This window comes from Sarcophilus harrisii, chromosome 5 (genome assembly GCF_902635505.1).
Source record: "Sarcophilus harrisii chromosome 5, mSarHar1.11, whole genome shotgun sequence".
NCBI classification, from domain to species: domain Eukaryota; kingdom Metazoa; phylum Chordata; class Mammalia; order Dasyuromorphia; family Dasyuridae; genus Sarcophilus; species Sarcophilus harrisii.
The window spans coordinates 87,907,968-87,932,551 of record NC_045430.1 but is presented as its reverse complement, the minus strand read 5'-3'; the positions used below and the strand labels follow the sequence as shown (position 1 = coordinate 87,932,551).

Here is a 24,584-nt window from a genome sequence, read left to right as displayed (position 1 = left end):
TCTGTTCCTTGCTGCCCCTCTCCCACTCTTTCCAGCTTATGTTGTTGTCAAAATCATTTGTCTCCCATAATTTATGTTTATATTTGTTTCCTCAAACAGAGGCTTAATTAATGTGCCATTACTCAGCATTCCCTGGTTGGGGCTGGGGGGGTGGGGTGGGGAGGAAAATGGTTTTTAGATACTAAATGTGCTGTTTTTAAATACTAGATACTTAGGACCTGACAGTGGTTTATCACCTCTGGTCCTTAGTTTTACTAATCATAAATTAGGAAACAATCCTCTGGTCTATGTCAGGGCTACCAAGTGAATGAGATTAGTATTTTTTTTGAAGACCAAAAAGTCAAGGCACCTCTAATTTTGCTCCCCCTTATTCCAATCTTGGGATGTGTGTGTGTGTGTGGGGGGGTATTCACTCTAGCTCTATATTTATGTGGACAATTCACTCAGCTAGGTGAATGTCCTTTCTAGTTCTAATATAGTTGTTTGGGGAACATTGTGAAAATGGACCTTTAAGGAATATGGATAATGGAGTATGCTCCAGAGCCCCACATCTCTAAGAGCTGTCACAGGTATACTCCATGGGATGGCCCTTATGGCTCATTCTTACTCACGGAACAACCTCCACGACACTGAAATCTTGGAAGGTCTCTTTTCAAACTTGTCATGTCTCTGTGGCTCCTAGAACTCCAAACTACCATCTCAAGGACTGAGCAAAGACTCATCTGATTCACTCCTTCAGGCTTACCCCCACCCTATCCAAAGATCTACCCCTTCTCAGCCCAGATGCCTCTGAGGTACAAATAATATCAAATCTTTCACCTATCCCAAGACCTGACCTCTTCAAGAATCTAGCTTGTCTGAGATAACCCACAATCACCTGTTCTCGGTTGACATCGTTACCACCTCCTTTTCAGGAACTAAAAGGGAAGCTTTGAGGTTCTGTCCTTTGAAACCAAACCACATCATTCCCTCTCAAGCTCACAGGGGAAGCTGAGAGGAGAAAGCTCTGCCAAGGCTGGTATTTTTCATGTAGTTGAGAAATCATGCCATTCATTCCCAGCATGGAAAGGGGAAAGGGTAGATATTGAGCCACAGAGTACATATGAAAACTGGATGACTTTCATCACCTGACAAAATACTTTCATCTCACCTTTATATAATGTTTTGGAAGATTTACAAAATACTTTTCTCCTAACTATCCCTATGAGACAGCACAGATATTATGTATGGCAGCAACAGCTGACACATAATAACTGATATACAATAAGCACTTTAATGCTTGCTGTTTGACCTGGCACATAGAAGGCACTTAAAAATGCATGCTATTTGATTGATTAGGATTTGACACATAATAAGCATTTAATAGGCAGCTAGGTAGTACAGTGCATAAAATGGGCTTGGAATAAGGAAGACAGTTATTCATGAATTTAAATTTAACCTCAAATAGTTATTAGCTGTGTGATCCTAAGCAAGTCACTTAACTCTATTTGATTCATTTCTTCATCCATAAAATGGAGAAAGAAATGGCTGATTACTCCAGTATCTTTGTCAAGAAAACCCCATGTGGAATCAGAGTCAGATAAAAATAAACCATAAGAGCCACTTGTTTGATATAGAACACTAATTTACATAAATTATCTGATCCTATCACAACCCTGTGGCTTAAATACCAAACAATGATTTCCATTCAACAGATAAGGAAATGGAAATTTAGAAAGGATAAGAAACCAGTCTTTTAAAGACAATGCTGCCATCTGTTAGAAGCAAACTTCAACTCCAAGTTCTTCCTGACTCCATTTCCAGATCTCCTCTTGCTCTATCACATGGGTGGACTATAAATTCTCAACTCATTGGATGCTATCAGCCAGCAGTTCATGGATAGTTTTGGTATCTCTACACACTCTCCTCCCTGCCAGGAGCCTAACACTGGGACCTAGAATCATGTTCACTGTAACACTGAATGCAGTGGCACTGAAGAAAGTCCTTCCTGCAGCCTCATTTGGATTCTCCAGGCCAGGGATCCTGCTAATTACCAATCCCTTAATCTCTTCTTAATGCTTTCCCTAGGCTTTCATCATAGAAATTCAGTTTTAGGGCCATGAGTCTGGGCTCTTTGAGGTCAAAGTCAGTGGTGAGAAATATGAGAGGAGAGAAAAGAAGAGAGAGAGAGAGAGAGAGAGAGAGAGAGAGAGAGAGAGAGAGAGATACAATGTCAGAGAGAAAGAAAGAGACAGAAACAGTCATACCAGGGAGAGATCTGGAAGATTGCATGGCAGTCCTAGAAACTTTACTTCTCAATTGCTCTTTCCACTGGGCCATAAAATTAAAGGAAGCCTGGGAAAAGATGCTAAGAGCATAACCCTCAAGATATGTGCTCCATTTACCTCTGGAGATAGTAGGAGAGGTGAAAGGAACTGATTAGTGTCAGCTTTCTTCCCCCTCACCCCAAGTTTGAGACATCGGGAAATTATAGCATAATGAACAGAACCCTGAATATAAAGTTCAAGAACCTGTATTATATGTCGACCTTGAGCAAATAGTATCTATCTCTCTAGGTCTCAATTCCTAATTTATATAAAATGGAGAATTAAAGAAAAGTATTTATGGAAGAGGGAATGAAGGGAGAAGTAGCCAAGAGAATAAACAACAATTATGTAAAGACCCAAGAGGAAGATAATTTTGATTACATGAAATTAAAAAGGTTTTACACACATACACACATATATATTGAAGCCAAAATTAAAAGGTAAAGAGGAAACTAGTGGAGGAGGGGAAATTTTTATAGTAAGTTTCTCTGATATGACTCATCATCCCTCAATTGATAAGGCAGTTTTCAGAAGAAGACATCAAAGACATCAATAATCACATAAAAATGCTCTAAATCAGTAGTGATTAGAGAAATGCAAATTTAAACATACACCTACCAGATTAGCTTACTTGACAAAAAAGGAAAATGGCAAATGCTGGAGGAAATGTAGAAAAAATAGGCCTACTAATGTACTCTTGCTGAAATTGTGAACCAGTCCAACCATTCTAGAGAAGAATTTGGAATCATGCCCAAAGAACCAGAAAACTGTGTAAAACTATTTATGCTTCAACCCAGCAATATCACTTCTCTCTATACTCTCAAAGAAGTAAAAGAAAAAGGAAAAGAATCCATTTTAACAAATTATAGGAGCAATTTTTTGTGCGTGGTGGCAAAGAATTGAACATTGAGATGGCCATCAACTGGGGAATGATTGAACAAGTTGTAGTAGCAGATTGTGATAGAATACTATTGGGCATAAGAAATGATGAATAGGATGGATTTAGAAAAATCTGGAAAGACATATATGAACTGATGCAAAGTGAAATGAACAGCATTAGAACACCATATATTGTAACAGCAATATTGTAACAATGGTCAACTGTGAAAGATTTAGCTACTCTTAACAACATGATAAGATAAAGGATACACAAAGAAAAATACTATCTATATCCAGAGAGAGAACTGATGAACTCTGAATGTAGATTAAAGCATACTTATTTTTCCACTTACTTTATTTTTCTTGCCCTCCCCTTCTGCAATGTGGCTAATATGGAAATATGCTTTGCATGACTTCAAATGTATAATTGATACAATATTCCTTGCCATCTCAATGGGCAAAAAAGGGAAAGAAAGAATTGGGAACTTAAAAATCAATAAAGTATAATTACTTTTAAAAAAGACCCAAGAGAAATCAAGCACCGTGAAATATAGTAGAAAGAATTTGAAATTAGAAGTCAGGAGGCAAACTCAGGGCTGTCCTAGGCCCAGAGCATCATTTAACCTCTGTGCATTTGCTTTCTCATCAGTGAAATAAGAATTATTACCCCCAAAAGCTACTTTTCAGGGATGTCATGAGTAGCCAATGGATAGTGGTTGTGAAAGTGCTTTGAAAAAGCTACAGTGCTATCCAAAGAATGATTATTATTCCTATAAATCAGTCATCACACCGAATGAAAACCAGGCAGTGGAGGTAAAGGAATTTTGACAGGTAATTCAACAGAAAATCAAGAGTATCTAACCCAACTCCTACTCTCCTATAGATGAGAAAAATGAGGTATGGAGGAAAATTGACAGAAAAGTCCTTTACTCAAGGTCACCAAAGTAGTAAGTGGTAAAGACCTGGGTTCAAGTGCTGATGCTACTTCGTGTAGGAAGTTATACAATTATTATTTTTAACCTCATTTTAGGGAGGGAAAGGATCTAAGGTTCTGAGAAATATGAATTTTATTTAGCTTTCATTCATTTATCTATTTGGCTTATGGTAATTATGCCACTTCTTTCCCTCTTGGTTTGTTGAATTCATTAAAGACTATTCAAATGATCCCTCTTCCAGGAAATCCTATCAACTTATATCTAGGAGTATGCTGGAATCAGCTGGAACTGACTCTCACATTACCACTTGTCTTCTGAAATGTTTGAAAGCCAATGTCCCAAAGTCACTTCAAATTCAACATGTCTAAAACAGAACTCATTATCTCCCCTAAAACTCAGCCCTCTTCCAAATGTCTCCATTTCTGTCAAAGGTCCTACAATTCCTTCAGTCTCCCATTGTTATCCTTCCCTTTATCCATGTCTAATAATTGCCATATTTTACTGTTTTCACTTTCACCACATGTCTTCCATTAGATCGCTTTTCTGTTCTCACACAGCTACCATTTGAGTTCAAGTCCTCATTCTCTCTCACTTCAATTACTTCAATGGCCTTCTACCTGCTTTCTCTGCTTCAAATTTTTCCTCACTCCAAGCCATTCTCCATATTGCTATCAAAGTGCAGATGTGACCTTATTATACTCCTCCTCAATCAACTTCAGTAGCTCCCTATTACCTCTAGAATCTGCTAGATTTGGTTGTCGGGTTTTTCCGCTGGTTTTTTTTTTTAATTTTAATAGTATTTTGTTTTTCCAAATACATGCAAAGATAGTTTTCAACATTCATCTTTGCAAAATCTTGTGTTCCAAATTATTCTCCCTTTCCTCCCCCCCCCCAAGATAGCAAGAAATTTGATATAGATTAAACATGTGCAATTCTTTTAAACATATTTCCATAATCATCAGGCTGTGCAAAAAAAGAAAAAAATCAAGATCTGCTTAGTTTTCAAAACCTTTTCCCTCACCAATCTTTCCAGCTTTTTTGTATTCCCTTCCCTTGCTCTGAAATCCAGCCAAACAAGTCTTCTCTCTTCTTTATACAGAGCATTCCATGTTAAAACTCTTTTCCTTTGAACTGGCTATCCTATATATCTGAAATTCATTTCCTCCTTTCCTCCCCCTCACAAAGGTTCTCTCTTTCTTCAAGACACAGTTTAGGTACTATTTTTTATATAAAACCTGTCCTGACCCTGCTTCAACAAATGTTAGTACCTCTACTCCCTAACCGCTTTCTAGATTACCTTTATTTGAACTTATTTTCTTTTACTTATTTATTATACATTTTCCCCTTTTGAGAGTAGAAATTATCTCACTATGTTCCTTTTGTTATATAGTGTGGCACATAGTGGGTGCTTAATGCTTCTTGATTGATTTCCACAGATAATTAAAAGTAGACGGTATGATTCAATGTATCTGTTGTGGTTTGAAAGACAGAATCTGTAATAGAGGAAGATGCTGAAGTTATGACTTGGGTTCATATTTATCTTCACCCAATGCTTTATTTCTGCCAACAGTTTTTTTTTGTTGTTGTTCAGTTGGTTTAATTTTTTTGTTTTTGTTTTTGTTTTTGTTTTTTGCAAAGCTGTATGGGTGAGAAGATGGAGAGACAGAATACTTGAGGCAGTTCACTTAAAGGAGGAGAGCTCAGAGCTTTTACCTTGGATCCTGGTGCCTTAATTAACTGCCATTTCACTTTGCATTTTCCTAAGATCAGACATGCTTATGCTCCAGCACTTACTTGCTGTGTGACCTTGGACAAATGATATAACCTCTCTGAGCTATTTCTTTAGCTATAAAATGAGGATGAAAAATACTTGCAACCATTACCTTGAAGAGTTGCTTCAGGGAAAGCATCTTGTAAACCTTAAAGCACTACAGAAATATTATTATTATTTATTATTTCTTGGTTTCCTTAGCTTAGCTACTCATTGAATCTGGAGTCTCAATAACCCTATAAAAAAGGCCTTCTTTCCCCTCCCCCAGCAGAATAGTGAGTGACTGAAATAACAATAAAGATTAAAAAAAAACAACCAAGGAATCAATAGAGAGAGAGAAGAGAAAGCAGCTTCACCTCAAAGCATATTTTAAAGCCACAATAAGTATAAGAGGGGGGAAAATCCAGTCACAGACATGTTATGGATACTGAAGAGCACAAATCAATAGATCATTTTTTCATGGATATGGGGTATTGCTGTATATAAGGCATATCCACTCTTCCTCATAGGGCTCACAGGACCCTGATACAAAGAAGAAATGGAATGGGTTGGCAGATGTGGGATAGAAGAGGAAGAAGGTTCTCAGTGCCATATTCATAATGTTCTTTAACTCTGGCAGGCCCCTATGCCAAAGATTTGCATCTTGTATACACAACATTATGGTAGCTTCCAAGCAGTGTCTCTAGAAGATAAATTGGCCCCAGAAGGGACAGGGCTGGGTCCTTTCTCCACGACAGCTCCCTCTCTGAGTATTTACTGGCTCAAGAAACAACCTATCTCCTTATATAAATAAGGAAAATTTACGATAGTTTTCCTTTTTCTTTCTATGGGCTGCTGTAAGGAGGGCATTATAGAGAGAAGGCCCTTGGATTCCTGAAATGGATGTGGTGGAGCAGGAGGGGTGAGAATCTGTTTTCATGCATAGCATCTACTCTGGCCTATTTTTTCCTTTCCTTCTGTACTCTGAAGAGTCTCAGAGAAAGAGCAGTTATGACTTGAGAGGTAAAGAGGGGAGGATTAGGTTGGTTAGGTTCTGATGACTCATTAGAGGACATGGAGAAACCATCACCTGAGCATCCCCAAATACCTGTCTCTGTATCCTGTAGATATAAGGGGAGAACAAGACAGAACACTGTTATATTCCTATAGATAAAATCTAGAACCCAAGGTGTCAGACAAAATCAACACAACTCCCTCAGCAGAATTTCCCCAGAGTATGATATTCGAAAGTAACTGGGTTCTAAAATTTATTGAAATCCTCTCCTTGCCCATCCCACCCCCCAAAACAGTTATCAAAACCAGTATTATGGGTCCTGCTTTTATTTCCTTCTTCTTCTTCCCTCATTTTCTCCCCTCTGTCCCTTCCCACATAACAATAGATCATCCCATCTCAACCTCTCCTGCAGCATGGAAAACCCCAGAAAACCCCTTTCTTTCACAGGACTAAGAGGATAACCCCACTGGGATCTATCATCTCTCTCAGAACTGAGATTTTCTCTGCTTCCCAATTTATAGACTTAAGCAGCCCCTGATTCTGCTAGTTCCTAGCTGGGCAACCTCAAGTAAATCTTTTCGTCTCTGGGCGTAGCTTCCATATCTGGAAAGTGAAGAGCTAGAAATGATGACCTCTTATGTCCCTCCAACTTTGACATTCTTTGATCAGAGTTGTTGAATGATGATCAATAAATGTTCATGGATTGTGATCGAATCATGCTGATGCCACTAAAATGGAAAAACTGAGGTAAGGAGAGTTCTTTAGCCAAGTCTCTCCCCATCTCCTAGTCCCCTTCTCTTTCTCCCTCATGGGAGGGAGGACAGAGTTATCAGCAACCTTCCTAGTCCTGGAAAATCACACACACACACACACAGAGAGAGAGAGAGAGAGAGAGACAGAGAGACAGAGAGACAGAGACAGAAAGATAGAGAGACAGAGATAGAGACAGACAGACACAGAAACAGAGAGACAGACAGAGAGACAGAAGGTAGTTGTTACCTGAACTTCAAATATGATTCTGGAAAAGAATGAGATAGTTGAAAGAATGCTAGGTTTGACTCTATTTAGCTCTTTTAATTTTTACTCACATAACATTGAGGAATTAGTTTCACCTCTATGGGCCTTCAGGTATGTGTGTGTATGTGTGTATGCATATGTATGTATGTGTGTGTTTAATCAACAAATTGAGGGGACTGCATTAGATAATCTTTTAAGGTTTTTTCCAACTCTAAATGCTAAGATGTCAAAGCCTAGTGGTTTACAGTCTTTGCAAGTTTGATTCTTGACCCAGAGGGCCTCCCTCCAGATAATAACAATTGACATTTTTATAACGCCTTAAAGTTTGCAAAGTACTTTATATTCATGACCTAATTTTAATATTAGGACAACTTTGAAAAAAACTACTAGTATCACAATCCTCATGAAGAAATTGAGGTTCAGAGAGGTCATCCAGATACTATATGTCTGAGAGGAGATTCCAACCTGGATCTTCCTGACACCAAGTCTTGTATGCCCGGCTTTCTCTCAACAGCTCCTGTTCCTATAACTTCTTATTCAGACTAATACCTACCATTATGAAGATTCCCACCCCAAACCATATCCTAAATTATACCCCCACATTCCTTATATTCTTCCAGCCTTCTTTACTGAAATATGGGTATAGCTCCCAAATTTCATTTTGTACCTTATCCTTCTACTGCATTCACCTCTTTCCCCCACATTTCCTACAGCCTTTCTCCACTTTAGTCCCCTCATCTTTCCACTAGCCTGATTCCATTGACAGAGAGTCTAGAATTACTTGAAATGGGAATAGAAGTCAAACTGAGTGATCAGTAAAATATGTTTCTTATTTACACTCCCTCACTTCTGCCTTTCCTACCTCTCACACTTCTCTGAGGTCACTTTGATCATCTGAAATCTTCCTCTTCTCTCCACCGGCATAGCAACCCCAGGTTCTAACAAGAGGAACCAAGAGGTTCCTATAACCCTGAGCCACAGATTTCTACTTGGTAGTTTCCCTGAAAGTCCTTCCATCCCACCTTTCCCCAAACCTTTCAATGACTCCAACCTCTTCTTGTTTCTTTGTCATTTAAGAATTTAATTCTATTCAGATATTAAACTGGGAGCTCCCAATGTGACTCCTCTTCCCTCTGGGCCCTTCTGTCCAGTATTCAGGATAAAATTTCTGGGTTGTCATTCTACCTCTACTGAAGAAAAAGATGCTGCACTAAGGGAGCTTAGCACACTGCCTGGCTCATAGTAGCATTTGGTAAATGCTTCTTGATCGACTGAATGATTAAGAAAATTACATTCAGATTATCATGGATCATTGAGCAGGGATGATATTGCCCTCACTTATGTTGGTCCCCTTCAATCCCAGACTTCCTCAAGATGAAAGGAGACAGGAAGGTGATTCCCTTTGTTGAGATCACTGAGAAAGAAACAACTCTATGAAAGTCATACAGCAAAAGTTTAAATCCAGCCTCAGACACTAATTGTGTGACTCTAGTCCCTTAGCATAGGATATATGTCATATGTGTGTGTATACATACATACATACACACACACACATACATATATATATATATATATATATATAGAGAGAGAGAGAGAGAGAGAGAGAGAGAGAGAGAGAACCCCTTAACATATGCCTCTGTTTCAGGTGCTCAACACTAAAATAGAGATATATTAGAGACCTACCTCCTAAAGCTGCTCAAATGATAAAATGAGATAATACTCGAAATATGCTTGACACAATTCTTGGCACACAATAGGCACTTAATAAATGCTTGTTTCCTATTTTCCTTCCAAAAGAAGGAATATAGGCATTCCACTACCAGATCACAAGGTCACTCTCTCCCTATTTTTACCTTTTTTTCTTTCCTCATGGAGGCCAAACTTTTAGTCTTGGAAAAGGAATTTTGTTGAAAAAATTGACTCCAAGAACAAAAATTGTGTTGTCAGTAGTCAGGACTGTGAGCCTGCCTATGTGACTACTTGGAATTCCCAAATTGCCTGGGTCATTTCATTCTTGCCTCTACCTCCTACCAAAAAGATCAAGAGGGGTCTCTTCTTGTCTATAAGAAAAATTGTAACCCACTTTGGGTCACTCACCATCCATCATATCCCAACAGGAACCAGGGAATTATTTCTGGTGTCTAACCTCTAACTTTCCTGATGTAGCTTCTAATTGCTGTTCCCCTCTGAAGTCCTTAACATGTACAATAATGGATCACATAGTGGTTGAGTCATGCAAAGGCAGTTTAAAGATATGATCTCACTTGATTCTCACAACAGACCTATGAAGGCAAGAACCATGGATGTTATCTCCATTTCCCAGGTTAGGATATTGAAGCTGGAAAAGATTAAGTTTTTCTCCTACTCACATACTGAGTAAATGTCAAAACTCAGACTTGAACCTAGATATCTTCTCACTTCAAGTGCTATTCTTTCCATTCCATCAAACTTGAGAGGAAAGCTGGTGGTAGTCTTTCCTTGTGGATCATAACCATGTGGATGAAAACTGGCCACTCCTTAGATACCCCCAGCTCCACACTGATCCCATCTGTGTCCAGTTATGGGTTGATGAACAAAAGAAGCCCTTAGTGAAGAAGCTCTGAAAGGATGAACCAAAGCTCCCCCAGCTTTCCCCTATAGGAAGTCAACATATGAGTAAACCCTTCTTCACAGCCCAAGAGCCAGATGTCTTCACCCTAATGAACCACCCTTCTAAAATGGGTCTCCTCAAAATAAAGGGCACTAAAGTTCATGAAAAACTGTAATCTCAAACCTGCAAGTGCCCTGCCTTAGATAGGAATATAGCCTATAAGGAGATACCACCATTCTCCTAAATAATGCAATTTAATAAGTTAAATCTCCCAGATTAGAAATTGTTCCTTAATTTTAATCAATTCCCTCTTTTTCTCTTGTAGATAGTCTCTTTCTATTTGGCAGTCAAGGGAAGAGGGGGACCAGCAAGTTTCCCTTTTCTGTAGAAAAATAACTTTCTAGTTCCCATTCTCTCCTCCCAATCTTCTCTTTCTCTACATGAATCCCAGCTCTTTCCAATTTTTTCATCCCCATATTTTCTAATCCTTCTTTTCCTTAGTTGAACTCTGTTCCTCCCCACAGTAACCCCTACAATCTCTGTCCCTCTCTTCTTCGCTTCTTCCTTTAGTCTCATTTCTTGCTTTATATCTTGATAACCAAGGATCCCTCGTCACTGCCTTGATACCCCCTTGATATCTGCTTCAATTCTTCATGCCCCTTATATTATCAGAGATCGTGCAACTTGCCTCATAGTTCTGCCTGAAACTTGCTTCTCTCTCCCTAAATTCCTGATGGACAGCTCCTCCCTCCCTCCCCTCAAGTCTCCAACCCTTTCCCATCATCTGCTCTTCTGCTCTCAGGGCTAGCATGGAAAAACAATGAGTTGGGCCCTCCACTTTGGCCCCCATCTTTAGCCTCAGTCCAACTCTCTTCTCCACCCCCACGCTCAGCCTTGTTCTCTAGCAGAGCTAATGGAGTCTGGCCGTGAGGGTCAGAAAAAAATCCTGTACTCTATTCTTTTCCCAACCAGCTTCTTCCCCTTTCCCTCATGGCTCATCAGGAAAGAATGGGAGAAACGAACTAAAGTACAGTGTGCTCATTTAATATTAACAAATTGAAATGAATTCTTTTAATGCCAATTAATTTGGAACAGTCCCTTTTAATAGTAATTTAAATTCATATTTCAGAGACGTAGAACATGGAGCTGGCTGAATGTGATCAGAATGTCAATGTGAGAGACAGGCGGGAGGGCAGAGAGAGAGGGAAAATTAGTTTCACTTGGACAGAGTTTGAAAGCTTTGGGTAAGAGTCTCTATGGCGGTTACCCAAACTCTAAGGTTTGGGTAAGAGTCACAACAAAGTCATCTTTTGAAACTTTATTGTGGTCAACATGAACGACGCTGTATTTTTATGCTTAGGGTTCATTTTAGTACACCAATTTAATATACCATATTAATACAATTTAAAACATATTTTTTAACCATAACCATCACAATACCCAGAATTACTGCTTCTTGAGAAGCAGATTTTGTTTGAAAGTAAAATGTGTCGAGGTTTTGAAGGAGTTTAAACACAATAATCTGTTCTCAACCCTTTTCTTTTATTGGTTCAAACTGGAAGTAGCAAGGGTAAGAGAAGAAAAATTTTAAGTCAAAAGTAAACAGAGTTCCTCAATTATCAAAGGTAAGAGACACATATGACAGTGACAAGGAGATCAGGACAGAGAAAAAAATTACACAACAGTGTCTGACATTTTGAAAGAAGGTTGATCGAGTCCTTAGAACTTATCAGAGATCCATTGGGATGGATTTCAGCACATCTTATTACAATCTCGGAGTTTGGGAGGAGGTGAAAGTGAGATGTTATCTTCTAAGAGGGAGTCTCTCTTTCTCCCTCTTTCCTTCTCCTCTCCCTCCCCTCTCCCACAAATATACATCTTTAACAATTTAATTCTGAGGGTGAAAAGGAGTGAAGAGTAAAATTACGTTTGAAAGGATCAGTAACACTAGGCAAAGATTGCAAGAAAGGACAGGAGAAAGAAGAGGTTGAGGGAAAAAGATGTTTACTAAAATAAATCTCTACCGAACATGAAATTGATCAAAACACAATAATATGACCCCTTTCCCAGAAGTCAGATTCGTAAAAGAAATGAAACCAAAGAAAAGCAGGATTAATAACAATGAAAGACAAGGGAAAGGCTGGGGAAGGAGGGGGAGGTGAAATTTACAAAAGAGAGAAAAACACAAGCATCTTTCAAAAAGGCTTGAAATTACCGAGAAGAGGGCAGTTTTAGTTAACCAGTTCCCGAATCTTCTCCCCAAAAGAGTGATATTTCCTATCCAAAGTATAAATTAAAACACAAAAACAAAACACAAAAGCTAAAGTGTCTCACACACACGCAAATGACAAAGGAGGTAACATGTGCCAAAGCTTGAAACTTGGGGTTAGGGGAAAGAAGAAGAAAGAAGTGAACGTGGAAACTTCCCCAAATATTATTTTTTCAAATAACCGAAGAGATCAACGGGGAAAGACTGGAGAAAGAAAGAGGATGAACTTGATATCTCTAAAGAAAGAAAACTTAGAAAACTAAAATGAAACCGATATCTGAAAAAGTAAAGAAAAACTTCGATTAAGAAACAAACTATTCCTCCGCAAGAGGGGTGAAATGAAATTAATCGAAAGAAAGTTACCTTCAAAAGGAAAGAAGAAATAGAAATAAGTAAAATGTTTACAAACATTATCCCCAGCCCAGAACGAAATTGAATGCATCAAAGGAGATGGTTTCCACCTCTACTCTCTCCTCCACCCCACCCCCCCGCCCCCCTGGAAACTTAGAAACTCGGGAGTGAAAGGTATTAATGGGAGATGAAGTAGTTTGCAGGTGTTCTGGGAGGGACCCCAGAGCCAAAGTGAGAGGTAGTGAGAGGGAGGGGGTACATAGCTTACCTTGCCCCGGAGCCGATGTATCCTGAGAAGGGGAGTTACTAAGGGAAATATAGAGGGGTAAGGGGGGAGGGGGTGGGGGAGAGAAGGCAGGTTAGGAGTAAGGAAGCGAGGTGTCCAGGGACTTGGTGTGTAGGGAGGAGAAACAGGGATGGGGGGCGGGGTACAAAGTCTCTCCCCGACTCTTTGCCCACCTCCCACCCTCCAGTTCCCAGGCCGAGAGAGCCACTGAAAGTTACAAATTGCTTCCATTATTAGCTCATCCCAGGCGGCCTGGTCATTGGTCAGAACTGGATCACGTGATCCCCAGTACCAATCGATCGAATTTCTTGTTGCAATTCTCTGTCCCCTGACTCCTGGGAGGGAAGGGGGCGGGTGTTCGTATTTCTGGGACTGGGCGGGGGGGGGGGGGGGGGGAGGAATGAGGAAGCAAGGAGGGGGTCCCTTAGCCCCTTCACCCTCCCTTTCTACCATGCCGGGATCATGAGCGCCGCCCCAGAAGGGGTAGAAGGAATGCTCTGGGCTGGGGCATATCCCGGAGGGCCAAAACGGAAGAGGCAGAGAGACATCGCTAGGGACCCAGACTCCATTCGGTCCAGCCCTCCTGGTGCCACTGACCCGGTTCGTCACACCCCGTACAACGCCCTTTCTACTCCAAGCTGTCCCCGGGAGACCTATCTGCCTCCTGGTCTTACTGACTTTGGCCGCTCCTCTCCCGGGTACCTTGCTGCACCTCCTTATATGCGCGAGGATGTGGAGCTGTGCTCATCCTATACCTTAGGAGGCTGTGCCCCCAGGGAGACCGGCCAGGGACCGAGTGAGCGAAATCCCTTGGACCTTTGGGGAGATGGCCAAACTTTTGAATGGATGAAAACCAAGAGGAGTCCGTCCAAAGCAGGTGAGCTGGGGGTTGGTACGGCATTACAAAGAGAGGACACGTTTAAATACTATTTTCACTCCTCAACTCTCACTCTTCTATTGGGATGCAAAAAACAAAACAAAACAAAACAAAACACCGATCCGGTCAGCACTGTATTGGCTAGGGAGGTAATGGGGAGGAAGATCGGCATGTGTCTGCATTACGTGGGAGAAAGTAGCAACTTTAAAGTTTTAATTTTAAGGGGCAGGGAATGATCATACGATGGGGGGGAAAAGGTGGACGGTTTTACAAATGGAGAAAAGAGAAGAAAAGTATGGGAGAAAGAGGGATGGAGGGAAAAAGGAGTCAACACGGTTCTCTCTAATATCCTGCCAGGAACTTGAGGAAACTTCTGGAGGGACTGGAACTTATTCGTTGCTTTTAAAGTTTAAAGTGGAAGGAGGAAGTGGGGGGGGCCTTATTGGGCTGTTACTCAATGTTTTTTTCAGACACTTAAGGATTTTACTTTATGTTGGTCCTGGCCTGTTAGCTTTTTAAATGACTTCTCATTTTCTTTGACAAATATTCCATTAGTAGAAGAGTTGCCTCCAGGTCTATCCCTAAAGGTCTATTGAGATCTCTGGTAGGGGGTCCAGTGTATTGGGGAGGAGGAAGGTGTCGGGATGGGGAGTTGAAAGACTAACCATAGTAAATAGTCTGGGGCCGAGTTCCTCGGCTCAGCCCAATTGAAAATAAAGTTCACTACCCAGAGGCTCCTAGAGAAAAGCTTCACGACTCCCAGAGCCTTCTCTGCTGGGTCTTGCAGTGAACTAGGGAGAAATTCCTTTGGGGCAAGAGCAATGTCAGTCAAGTTGGGACAGTTTGGGTGAGTGCTAAATTGACCAACCCCTCTGGAGGAAAAAGACGCTTTGGAGTTCAAAACATAGTGTAAACGGAAGGATCAACATTTCCAAGCTTAGTTCGGGAGTAATGACTTTGTCCCCTTCCTTCCTTCCACACCTCTTCCCCGATTCTTCTTCCCTACCCTTTTAATACCCCCCCCCAATATGGGGGGGAGGTTCATATTCTTCTCTTGGAGAAAAAAATGACGGAAATCTATCGGGATAGATCGGGAAACCAAAGTCAGGAGTGAACTGAGACTGGAGATGGGTGTCAAGGGAACCTCGAATCAGACAAGTTTGGAGTCTGGGGCTCGAGGTTAGCCAAACACCTTGTCTTTTTTCCAGTGTCTCGGAAGCTAAAATGTCCCTGAACTTTACATGGCGCGGAGAAGAATTCCGCTTACGGCTGAGATGACTGAATGGGAAGCCCCTAGCCCCAGTTTGGATTTGGGGAGGACGGGGGAGATTGACAGCTCACACCCAAACGGAAGGGAAATTTTTGCCTACTTCCCCATGAGGACTCATGCCTCAAAAGGCTTTTGACATTCTAAAGCGGATGAGTGGATGGATGGATAGACAGATGGAAGGACATATGGATGAAAAAGGAAAAAAAAAGATTGAAGAGAAGAGAGAAAGAGGGTGAGAGAGAGGAAGGAAGATAAAAGGATGGAAGAAAGGAGAGAAAGAGGATCAGAGACAAAAGGAAAAAAAGTGAAACTAAGAAAAGAGGAGGAGGGGGAGACTACCCCTCGATCTCTCTATTCCTGGAGATTATTCCAGGGCCATTACCTGCAGCCAGCCTCTGTGCTTTGTTTTTCTGGGTTTGTTGTTGTTGTTGTTGTTGTTGTTGTTTTGGGTTTTTTTGTGAGGGGTTTTGGTTTTTTATTTTTGGTTTTTATTTTTTATTTTTTTTCCGGTTTCTTTTCGGATTCAGACTCAATACGGGACTGAAGGAGGCTGATGTTGATACCCATCCTCCGGAGTATTTGAAAGTTCGCCTCTAGCAAAATAAACGGTTACAGCGAACATTGTTATTGTTTTAAGGATACTTAAACATTTTGAACGCGAACCTTCTGGCTTTCCATAAATAAACAAAAGAATTCAGGCAACTGTGGAAACGGGGATCAGGGGAGGAGAACCTATAGAAAGCTAATGAGGCTGTGGCCCGGGCCCACAGGTTTGTGAAAATTTTTTTCTATTGACTCGGGAAAACATGGATATGAGAATTGGTCTCAATACTTAGGGTCTTTGTATAGCCACAACATTTCTTGTGAGACTAACTCCAGACTTCAGATTCAAACAAATAAACATAAATAGAGGATTTTTGTACCCTCTTTTATGAAGTCAAGAATTCATCACTCTCTGCAGCCCCGCTTGGTCACATGATCCAAGACCCCATTACTGTGTAGTAGAATGATTAGTCCCCTCCCTGAATCCCGTGGCTAATGTAGACTTCGGAGAGGAGGCAGCTGTCTTCAAGGATGAATGATGAGGCAGGGTCTACTAATAGGTTCGGAGAAAGGCACTGAGATTCCCCCCTCCGTGCCAGCCCCCCTGGTCCCCACTTCTAACCATTTCCTATAGTTGTCCATTTGCACTTGGCCCTTCTCCCCCTTCAAACCTCTTAGAAGCACTAAGTTTTCTCTCATGGTTTTTACTGGGATTTAAGCTGGATGGCATCGGCTCGCTTCCCCCTAAGAAGTCCTTAGTGATGGTAATAGTGACCTAAACCTGCAATGGGGGGAGGGGAGCACAAAGTCTGGGGTGCAAGAACAAAGAGTCTAAGATTCTTTGAGACTTAAGAACCTAGGCAAAGGATGGATGGCAAGATGGAGCGCTAAGGGTAGGAGTATCTTGTGAGGGCAGAGAACCTAAAAAAGGAGAGGGTCTCGAAGTATTGAATTGAAAAAACTGCGACTAAGACACGAAGGAAGACAGGGAAAGGAAATTTTAAAGGGTAGATAAAATGACAAAATATTACTAGAAAGAAAAACTAGAGATATAGGTCAAATTGAGAGAAAGAAAGAAAACAAGAGATGAGGAGCAGGAGGAGGAGAAGAGAATGAAGAGACGTAAGAGGAGAAAGAAAGGGAAAGAGAGAAGGAAGAAAATTAGTGTGAAAGGAAAACAAGAGAAAGAAAATTATATAGCTATATAATACATAATAGATATATCATGTATAATATACATACATAAAATGTAATGCATCCAGCCATAATATTTTTTATATAATACATAATTTTTTAAGACAGAGAGGAAGAAGGAGTAAAGAGAAGGAAAGAGAAACTGGTAAAAAAAAAAAAAAGGAGGGAGATGGGGAGAGAGGAGTGAGAAAAGAGAAAGAGAGGAGAGAGATTTAGTGTAAGCGGGGAGGGTTGCTGGTGGTTACTGGGATTCTGTGGGCTGCCTGCTCCCAGGGGCCCCCAGTGGCTGGGTGATCTCAGGCTCTAACTCTTTTCCTCCTCTGTGCCCAGCGAAGCCTGGAGGGGACAGCTCTTCTGGGGAGCCCGAGGCGGCAGCGGCAACAGCGATGGGCAGTCCCCGGACCAGCTTCTCCACCAAACAGCTGACTGAGCTGGAGAAGGAGTTTCACCTGCAGCATTACCTGCCCAGGGCCCGCCGGGCAGAGATGGCATCGGCACTTCAGATTAGCGAGACTCAGGTCAAGATCTGGTTCCAGAACCGGAGGATGAAGCAAAAGAAGAGGGAGAAGGAGGGGCTGGGTGGGGGTTGGATTCCCTCCAATGCCTCTTCCCTGGTTTACTCAGCCAACACAGTGCCCCTCAATCCCACACTCTAACCTTCCTATCCTGCCCCCAAAGAATTGCTAAGGCAAGTAGCATGTGTATATATGTGCAGAATAGGGATCTCTGGGCTTCAATGGACTGGGAAGCCTGTATTGCCCTAGTTTCTGGTCTTAAAATCTCACCAAGAGTGTTTGGGAGTTAAGAATATACTAGCCAGGTTGATGAAATTCATATATCCCAGAAATATATAGTCCTTCCTCCTTCCTGAGACCAAATCCTTCAAAATCAAGGACTCTAACCCCATAGTATCAAATAATTGTATATTTGGCTCTGATGGAGCTTTTTAAAATCCTGAAGAATACAGGAATGTGTGTATGCAGTGGGGGTGAGGGATAGAGATGGGGAGTAACAGTGAGAACCTTATAGTTAATTCAGGAAAGGAATTCAGGAATAACATAATTATAGTTAAATCTCTAATTTAGGAACTGGAGCCTAGGTATATATCTATCTTCCACTGAACACAGTTATTTGCAACATGGCTTCTCCAGATGTATGGATACTTATATAATATTTATACAATACAAAATTATTCAATATTACAATACTGTACAATACAAAATTATTCAATATTTTCTGGTTATCCAATCATCTCCCCATAGAATATATTTTCTTTAGTATATCCACCCTTTTCCTAGATTCCTTAAATCAATTTGGCTCTGATTGGTTACTTTCCAACTAAATCCTCAGGTCCTAGCCTAGGTCTCTTCGTCAAAGCAAATCACTTCCCTGGGACCATGAGTCTTCAGGGTACTGTGACCTAGATCCTATGAGACCCCACTAGGACGCTGAACCTATACTCAGGCTTATTATGATGCATGATTTATCAGAAGCCCTGTCTCAGATACCTTCATGCTTACCTTCTGCATTCCCAGAGCTATCCAGGTTCCAGCACTTCCTTTCCACACCACTCTAGCTACCTTAGCTACCTAACCTTTCTAAGAACTTTTTCACTCCCTCATAAATAATTTTATTACCCAGCCCCAAACATGTTTCAAGAGGCTTTTCTATGTGGCCTCTGGGCAGGATGAAACAGACGCTGCCTATTAACAATTAATTACACAGACTGGAACTATTGGGATTGAAGAGAGCTAAGTGAAAGAATTGGAAAGCTGTGGTAATCAGGAGCAGGGTGAATAGGACTGTTTGTTGTAATCACTGTCATTATACTTGCTTCTGTGTCACCTTTTTATTCCATCTCTGCTCTACAACTTAGCTCAGAAAATAACTTCTGCATCATAATCTAGCCAATGTAGGCTATTACACACATGGCCCTTCCACATTAGTACCCATAGTGCTATGTGTGGTACAGTTGGGACACGGTACTATATCTAAGGCTCAACAGGGACTTGAAGACAGACAGCCATACCAGTGAACTTATTTCCACATTTCAGATGCATTTCATGGACTCCTTTTCCTGAAAATGGACAGACAAATCATATTCGGCACTTTGCAAACCATTCCCAAGAAAATATATGTAACAGGGAATATGGTTATCCACAGGCCTGAAAAAGAGACTCAACATCCCAATATCCATGCTACTCTGTTAGAGTTCTCTCCCTGTTCCTATTTGTAGACCTGGAAACCTGCCTAAAAATTCCCTGCTGAGGAACCCAAATCAAGGGAATGCTGCTAATTTGGAACAGGCAGTTTCATCTTTGATCTCTGAGATAGAGATGTAGTATTGTTTACTCCTCACCCTTAACTGAATCCCTGTCTCTTGGTGCTACTAATAGAATGGAATGGTGATTTCCCAACTCTGGAAGACCCGACCAGGAACAAATTCAAATCTACAAGAAAAAGGACAAAAGTTCTTGCATTCCAATCTGCTCATTTATCTGTTTTGAAAGATCTTAAGAATTAAAGTTGTAACCATAATTTCTTAGTTGGTCAAAAATAGTTATTTCATGTTTGGGCCAGGTTTCTCACAGTGGAAGGTGAAGAGAAATGCTTCAAAAAGATTTCTCCCCCTCCTTATCCAGGGTCAAATCAGTAGATTTGAGAATTTAAGACAAGGGTTTTTCAAAATGTAGAAAGCATATCCCTACCTCTGTTTTTTATGACTATCAAAAAGATTTTTACAGGTTTGGGGAAGAGGGAGGGAGAAAAGGTCCAAACGTGATGTGGAATAAAATAAAATAAAATAAAACCCTAAGACTTAAAGTTTTGTTTGAATTTAGGTAGTGGGGGATTGAAAAATTTTGCTGCCCTTACCAACAACGTTGGATTTCTTTGTTCTGAACAAATTCTATTGGTTGGAAAATAGAAAAGATTTTTTTTTTCTAGGGCTGGTTTAATGAGAATAGGACTAACAATCCCTTTTTTCTGTTATCTGGGATTAACTGGATAAAAAGGAAAGACTTCATAGTGAGAGGATTGGGCTCATATTTGGGAATTTGAGACAGAAGGTAGAAAAGCCTTGGAATGAGGGAGAAATGTCTCTTCACCTTTGGATTTATAAGGTGTGTATGTGTGTGGTGGGGTAGTGCAGGGAAGATAATGGTGTATTTATATGGGAATAATCTATATAAATATTCTTGCACCTGTAAATGTATATATGAAGGTAACAAGGAGGGGATGAGGTCAGGTTTGAGATCTCGTGAGGAAGTGCCCCTAAATAGAATGTGTGTACTTGTGTCAGAGAATTTAGGGGTGTGGTTGTATTTATGTGTGTGTGTGTGTGTTTCACTATTATTTCTTGAGTGTGTGCTGCTGTGTGTATGCATCAGGATACTTCTCTGCATCTCTGTGTGAGGAACAGCTGAATGATTATAAAATTACAACACTCCTTACAGAAAATCCATATCAGCCTCTGCCTTTCACCCCCGACCTCCTGACCTCCGATGTGCCCGAGGACAGAGCTGACCCGGTCACTGCCTCCCCCCAGTCAATGAGTCTCTAGCCATTAGCATAAAACATGAATCTGTTGGCAGCTTGACAAATTATAACTTCCAGCCTGAGTTTTGCCAACTGGCTTGCTCGGCTGCTGTCTATTTATCACTGGAAATGGTAAATCATAAGAATCCAGATGACTTAATTATTCAAATCTAGGATGGAGAGAAGCTGCAATTGAGTCAATCTCAAGCCCTGGGCTTTGGGGATAGGGATAGAAAAACAACAGCAATGTTGTGCTCTTATGGGATGTGAGAGGCAGGCAGGCAGTGAGAAGCAAGACAGTCCTATTGTATCTGGCCCAATCAATGTCCCCGCCTCCTCTTCTGCCTCCTTCCTTCCCTACTTCTCCCCCTTGTCATTCTCTGTTCAGTCTTTTTCTTTAATATTTCTTTCTCACCATTTTAGATTTTGACTTTTCTATGGTATCCTTTCTGACCTCTTGGAAATCCTCATGTTCTTCCCTTGTGGCTACTGGAGTCAGTTTTGACTTTTCATTATTGCTGTTTCAACTCTCTGTCTCTCTGTCTGTCTGTGTGTCTGTCTCTCTTTTTCTCTCTTTACACACACACACACACACACACACACACACACACACACACACATCTTTTTCTCCTTGTATGTCTGGTTCTCCACATTCCATTGCTCTCCTTTCTTTGTGCCAGTGAGTCAGCAATTTGTATTTGTACCTATCTGCAAATATTTGCATGTGCATATTAATATTTCTGTGTGCCTGTATTCCTATTATATATGTGCAAATCTCCCTGATAAGTCTTTGTCTTTCAGCAAATGACAATGTCCCCACCAGTAGGACATTTGGTGAAACACCCCTCATGATATTATCAAGTCCATCCTCTTGCCTATAAACATTGAGATCACAGACTACAAACATTTTTCTTGCATTATAAAGGAACAGAGTTCCCTTCTTTCAGAGACTGTATCAGTGCCTCCCAAGACCCACTTTTTTCCTTTACATCAGTGATTTCTGGAAACATTCTTCCTCTACTCTCCCAAAAAGTGGCTCACACCCTCCCAATAGAAAAGAAAAATGGTGAAATGAAAACACTATATAGTAATCATAGTAGATAATATATCCAATATTTTTCCTTAATAGTTCCCTGCCTTTCTACAGAGAAGAAAGTATGGATGCTTCATATTTATTCTTTAGAACCTTTATTGGTTTTCTAATTATTTAGAGTTCAGTTTCTTTCTTTTCTGGCCATCTTCTCATTTACATTATTGTAGCCATTGTTTATTTTGTTATTTTGGTTCTCCTTATTTCACTCAGCATCAACTGGCATAAATCTCCCAGACCTAATTTCTGGACTCTAACCTTCAACTGCTTTTTGAATAACCAGTGCTTAGCATAGTGCCTAGCAAGAGACATTTAGTGTTTATTGATTGAAACTTCCCATCTTTTCTTCTCTTCCCTTCAGAAGTTGGATAGAGATATGTCTAGACAAGAGATCTTGCTTATCTTTGGTGGCTATTGGTTATCCTTATCCTCATTTCTATCTCCATCATGTCCCACTCTACCTCTGTTCTTTTGCTATGCTCTCTGAAATTTTTATTTGTCATCAAATTTCTCGGTTTTTCATCTTTTCTGTTCAAAGTCCTCCTATCTTCTGGAAGCCATCAGAACTATGCGCACCTCAGATGACAGTACATCTGAGGATATCCTTTCCAGTACTGGTTCTGCATGTTCTTTCATCTCCGATTCAATGGTCCTAGAAAGGAGCAGGAATACTTCTTGCCTCTCCCCATACACACTGCCACTTCAGAATTCCCTGCATATTACCATTAATTAGTAACTCTTTATTTTCATTGGATCCAAATGTACCACCCAGTCCAGATCCTGGTGATTGTATGAACTGATTCCCAAGACAGTCTTACTCCTTATTCAACACATTCAGTGCCTGGCTCAGTCCTTCAACTTCAACTCCTGTCCTCTCACTAGGGGACTTCCACATAGATGGTATCCATTCAAACATATCAACTTTCCAGTGCCTTATTTACACAATCTCTGTGACCTATTCCTCCAATACACCTGAGCTACACAAAGGGATAATAACACCATTGATCACCCACAGAGGTCCTGCTTCTATGGTCAAAAACTCAACTTCCCTTTTCTGTCTCTAATCTATCAATACATCTTTATGTGATACTCTTTCTAAACCTATTATTCATCCTCACTGTGACCCCCAGTTCCTCTATACACACAATCTTTTCCAAGCCAACCCATCCCCATCTCCATTCTGGCTAAATTCATTGTCTTTTCCAGTCTTGAAGCCTTGGCGAACCAGTTTTACTCTCCTCTCAAAAAGCTTGCCCTAAGATGTACAAGGCTTTGCTCTGCAAAGTCCCAACCTTAGGTTAAACCCACTTTTTTCCTCCTCTGCTCCTATATACATTATACTGGATGGAGCTGCAGGAAACCACATAACTGTTGAGCCTGGGTTCACCACAAATTTCTTTTATTTAATTTCATTTGAATCCTCACTACAGCAAAGAAACCCTTCCACTCCTCCTTAGTCGGCATCCTACTGACTATAGTGGCTTCACCAGACCTCCTTTTCTCTCTCCTTAAGCACTCAATAGCACCCCTTTTCTCCACCCTCCAGGTCTAGAGCTTTGCCTCATTCTTCATAGAAAAAAAATTAAGACCATTTCTTATAAGGTCCTTTTTTTCTCCCCAGTTTACAAAACCTTGACATCTTTCCCTGATATTTGCTCCTTTGTTCTATCTCTGATAAAAAGGTAGCTCTTCATTTTACCAAGGTCAACCCTCTTAAACGTAGGCTTGATACCATCCTTTCCAATTTCCCCTAGCAGATTGTCCCCACTATTCTCTCTCTCATCTTTAATCTTTCCTTATTGGTTCCTTCCTTGCTGTATATAAACCTACTCATCCATAACCAACCATTAGTATCTCTCAGTTATTTACAATGATATTTACAATGAATCACTACTACACTTGTGGAAAACATAAATAGAGTGCTAAATACAATGAATTTTAAGACTCAATTACAGTCAATTCTACTAGACACAAGCCAAAGTATATACAGAAAGGATCTACAAAGACAAATGAATATGTTAAAACTTATATTTTCAAATCAGAGGATGAAATTTCACTCACAGCTTTTGCTCAACAAGTAGATGGTTTCAATCAGAGCCAAAGAAAAGGACTTAGTTGTAGGCAACCACAAGAAGGCCTCCCTTTTAGCTATTCACATCCTGGGACTGAGCTCACTCTGCTTTGATGCAGCTAACACATCCACAACTACAAATAAACAAAGAAGACCTCCCTAGATCTGGCCATCCATATTAATTATCATTCTATCTCTTTCCCCTTTTCTTCAGCTAAAATCCAAGACAGACACCTATATGGTACTGTCATTTCCTTTTCTCTTTCTTCTTACCTCTATGGAGATAGTTTCCAGACCCTTCATTCACTTGAAACTGCTCTCTTCAAAGTTGCCAGTGATCTTTTTTTAGTCCTCATTTTGATTGACTTACCTGTGATTCTTGATACTGCTGACCTCAATTTGCATTTTGTACTTTTGGAATAGTATTATTATTTTTACCCCTCTAAATGCTCCTCAGTTTCCTTTGCTGGGTCAAAACTCTCCTAGAACCATTTCTCTCTTTATACTCTCACACATATTGACCTTATGCACACCCATGGATTCAATCGTCAGCACTATGAAAATAACTCCTGGATTAATGTATTTAGCTTGAGTTTCTCTCCTG

The 24,584-nt window shown here is 40.6% G+C and overlaps 1 protein-coding gene and 1 long non-coding RNA gene across 4 annotated transcripts in view; one reads left to right on the top strand and one right to left on the bottom strand.

The window, feature by feature from the left end:
• Window positions 1-13,722, bottom strand: part of LOC116419192 — a 29,256-nt gene extending 15,534 nt beyond the window's left edge. The window contains exon 1 of the long non-coding RNA XR_004229439.1: window positions 13,381-13,722. This is a non-coding gene — a long non-coding RNA (uncharacterized LOC116419192). The remainder of the gene's footprint in view (window positions 1-13,380) is intronic.
• A 48-nt stretch (window positions 13,723-13,770) lies between these two features.
• On the top strand, window positions 13,771-20,108 carry LOC100919090 (homeobox protein Hox-A1). Of its 3 annotated transcripts, none has more exons than XM_031937734.1 (3): window positions 13,771-14,275; window positions 17,613-17,970; window positions 19,679-20,108. In XM_031937734.1, the coding sequence occupies exons 1-2, from the start codon at window positions 13,861-13,863 to the stop codon at window positions 17,936-17,938; spliced, it is 741 nt and encodes a 246-aa protein (XP_031793594.1). In that variant the 5' UTR covers window positions 13,771-13,860; the 3' UTR covers window positions 17,939-17,970; window positions 19,679-20,108. The 3 variants fall into 3 exon arrangements, with proteins under 3 accessions (XP_031793594.1, XP_031793593.1, XP_023361159.1); XM_031937733.1 differs by having other exon boundaries at window positions 19,337-20,107; XM_023505391.2 differs by having other exon boundaries at window positions 17,613-20,107.
• The last annotated feature ends 4,476 nt before the right edge of the window (window positions 20,109-24,584 follow it).

Coding starts and splice junctions, on each gene's coding strand:
- LOC100919090 (XM_031937734.1), top strand. CDS start 13,861: ATGAGCGCCGCCCCAGAAGGGGTAGAAGGAATGCTCTGGGCTGGGGCA. Junction 14,276..17,612: donor GAGGAGTCCGTCCAAAGCAG/GTGAGCTGGGGG, acceptor CTCTGTGCCCAG/CGAAGCCTGGAGGGGACAGC.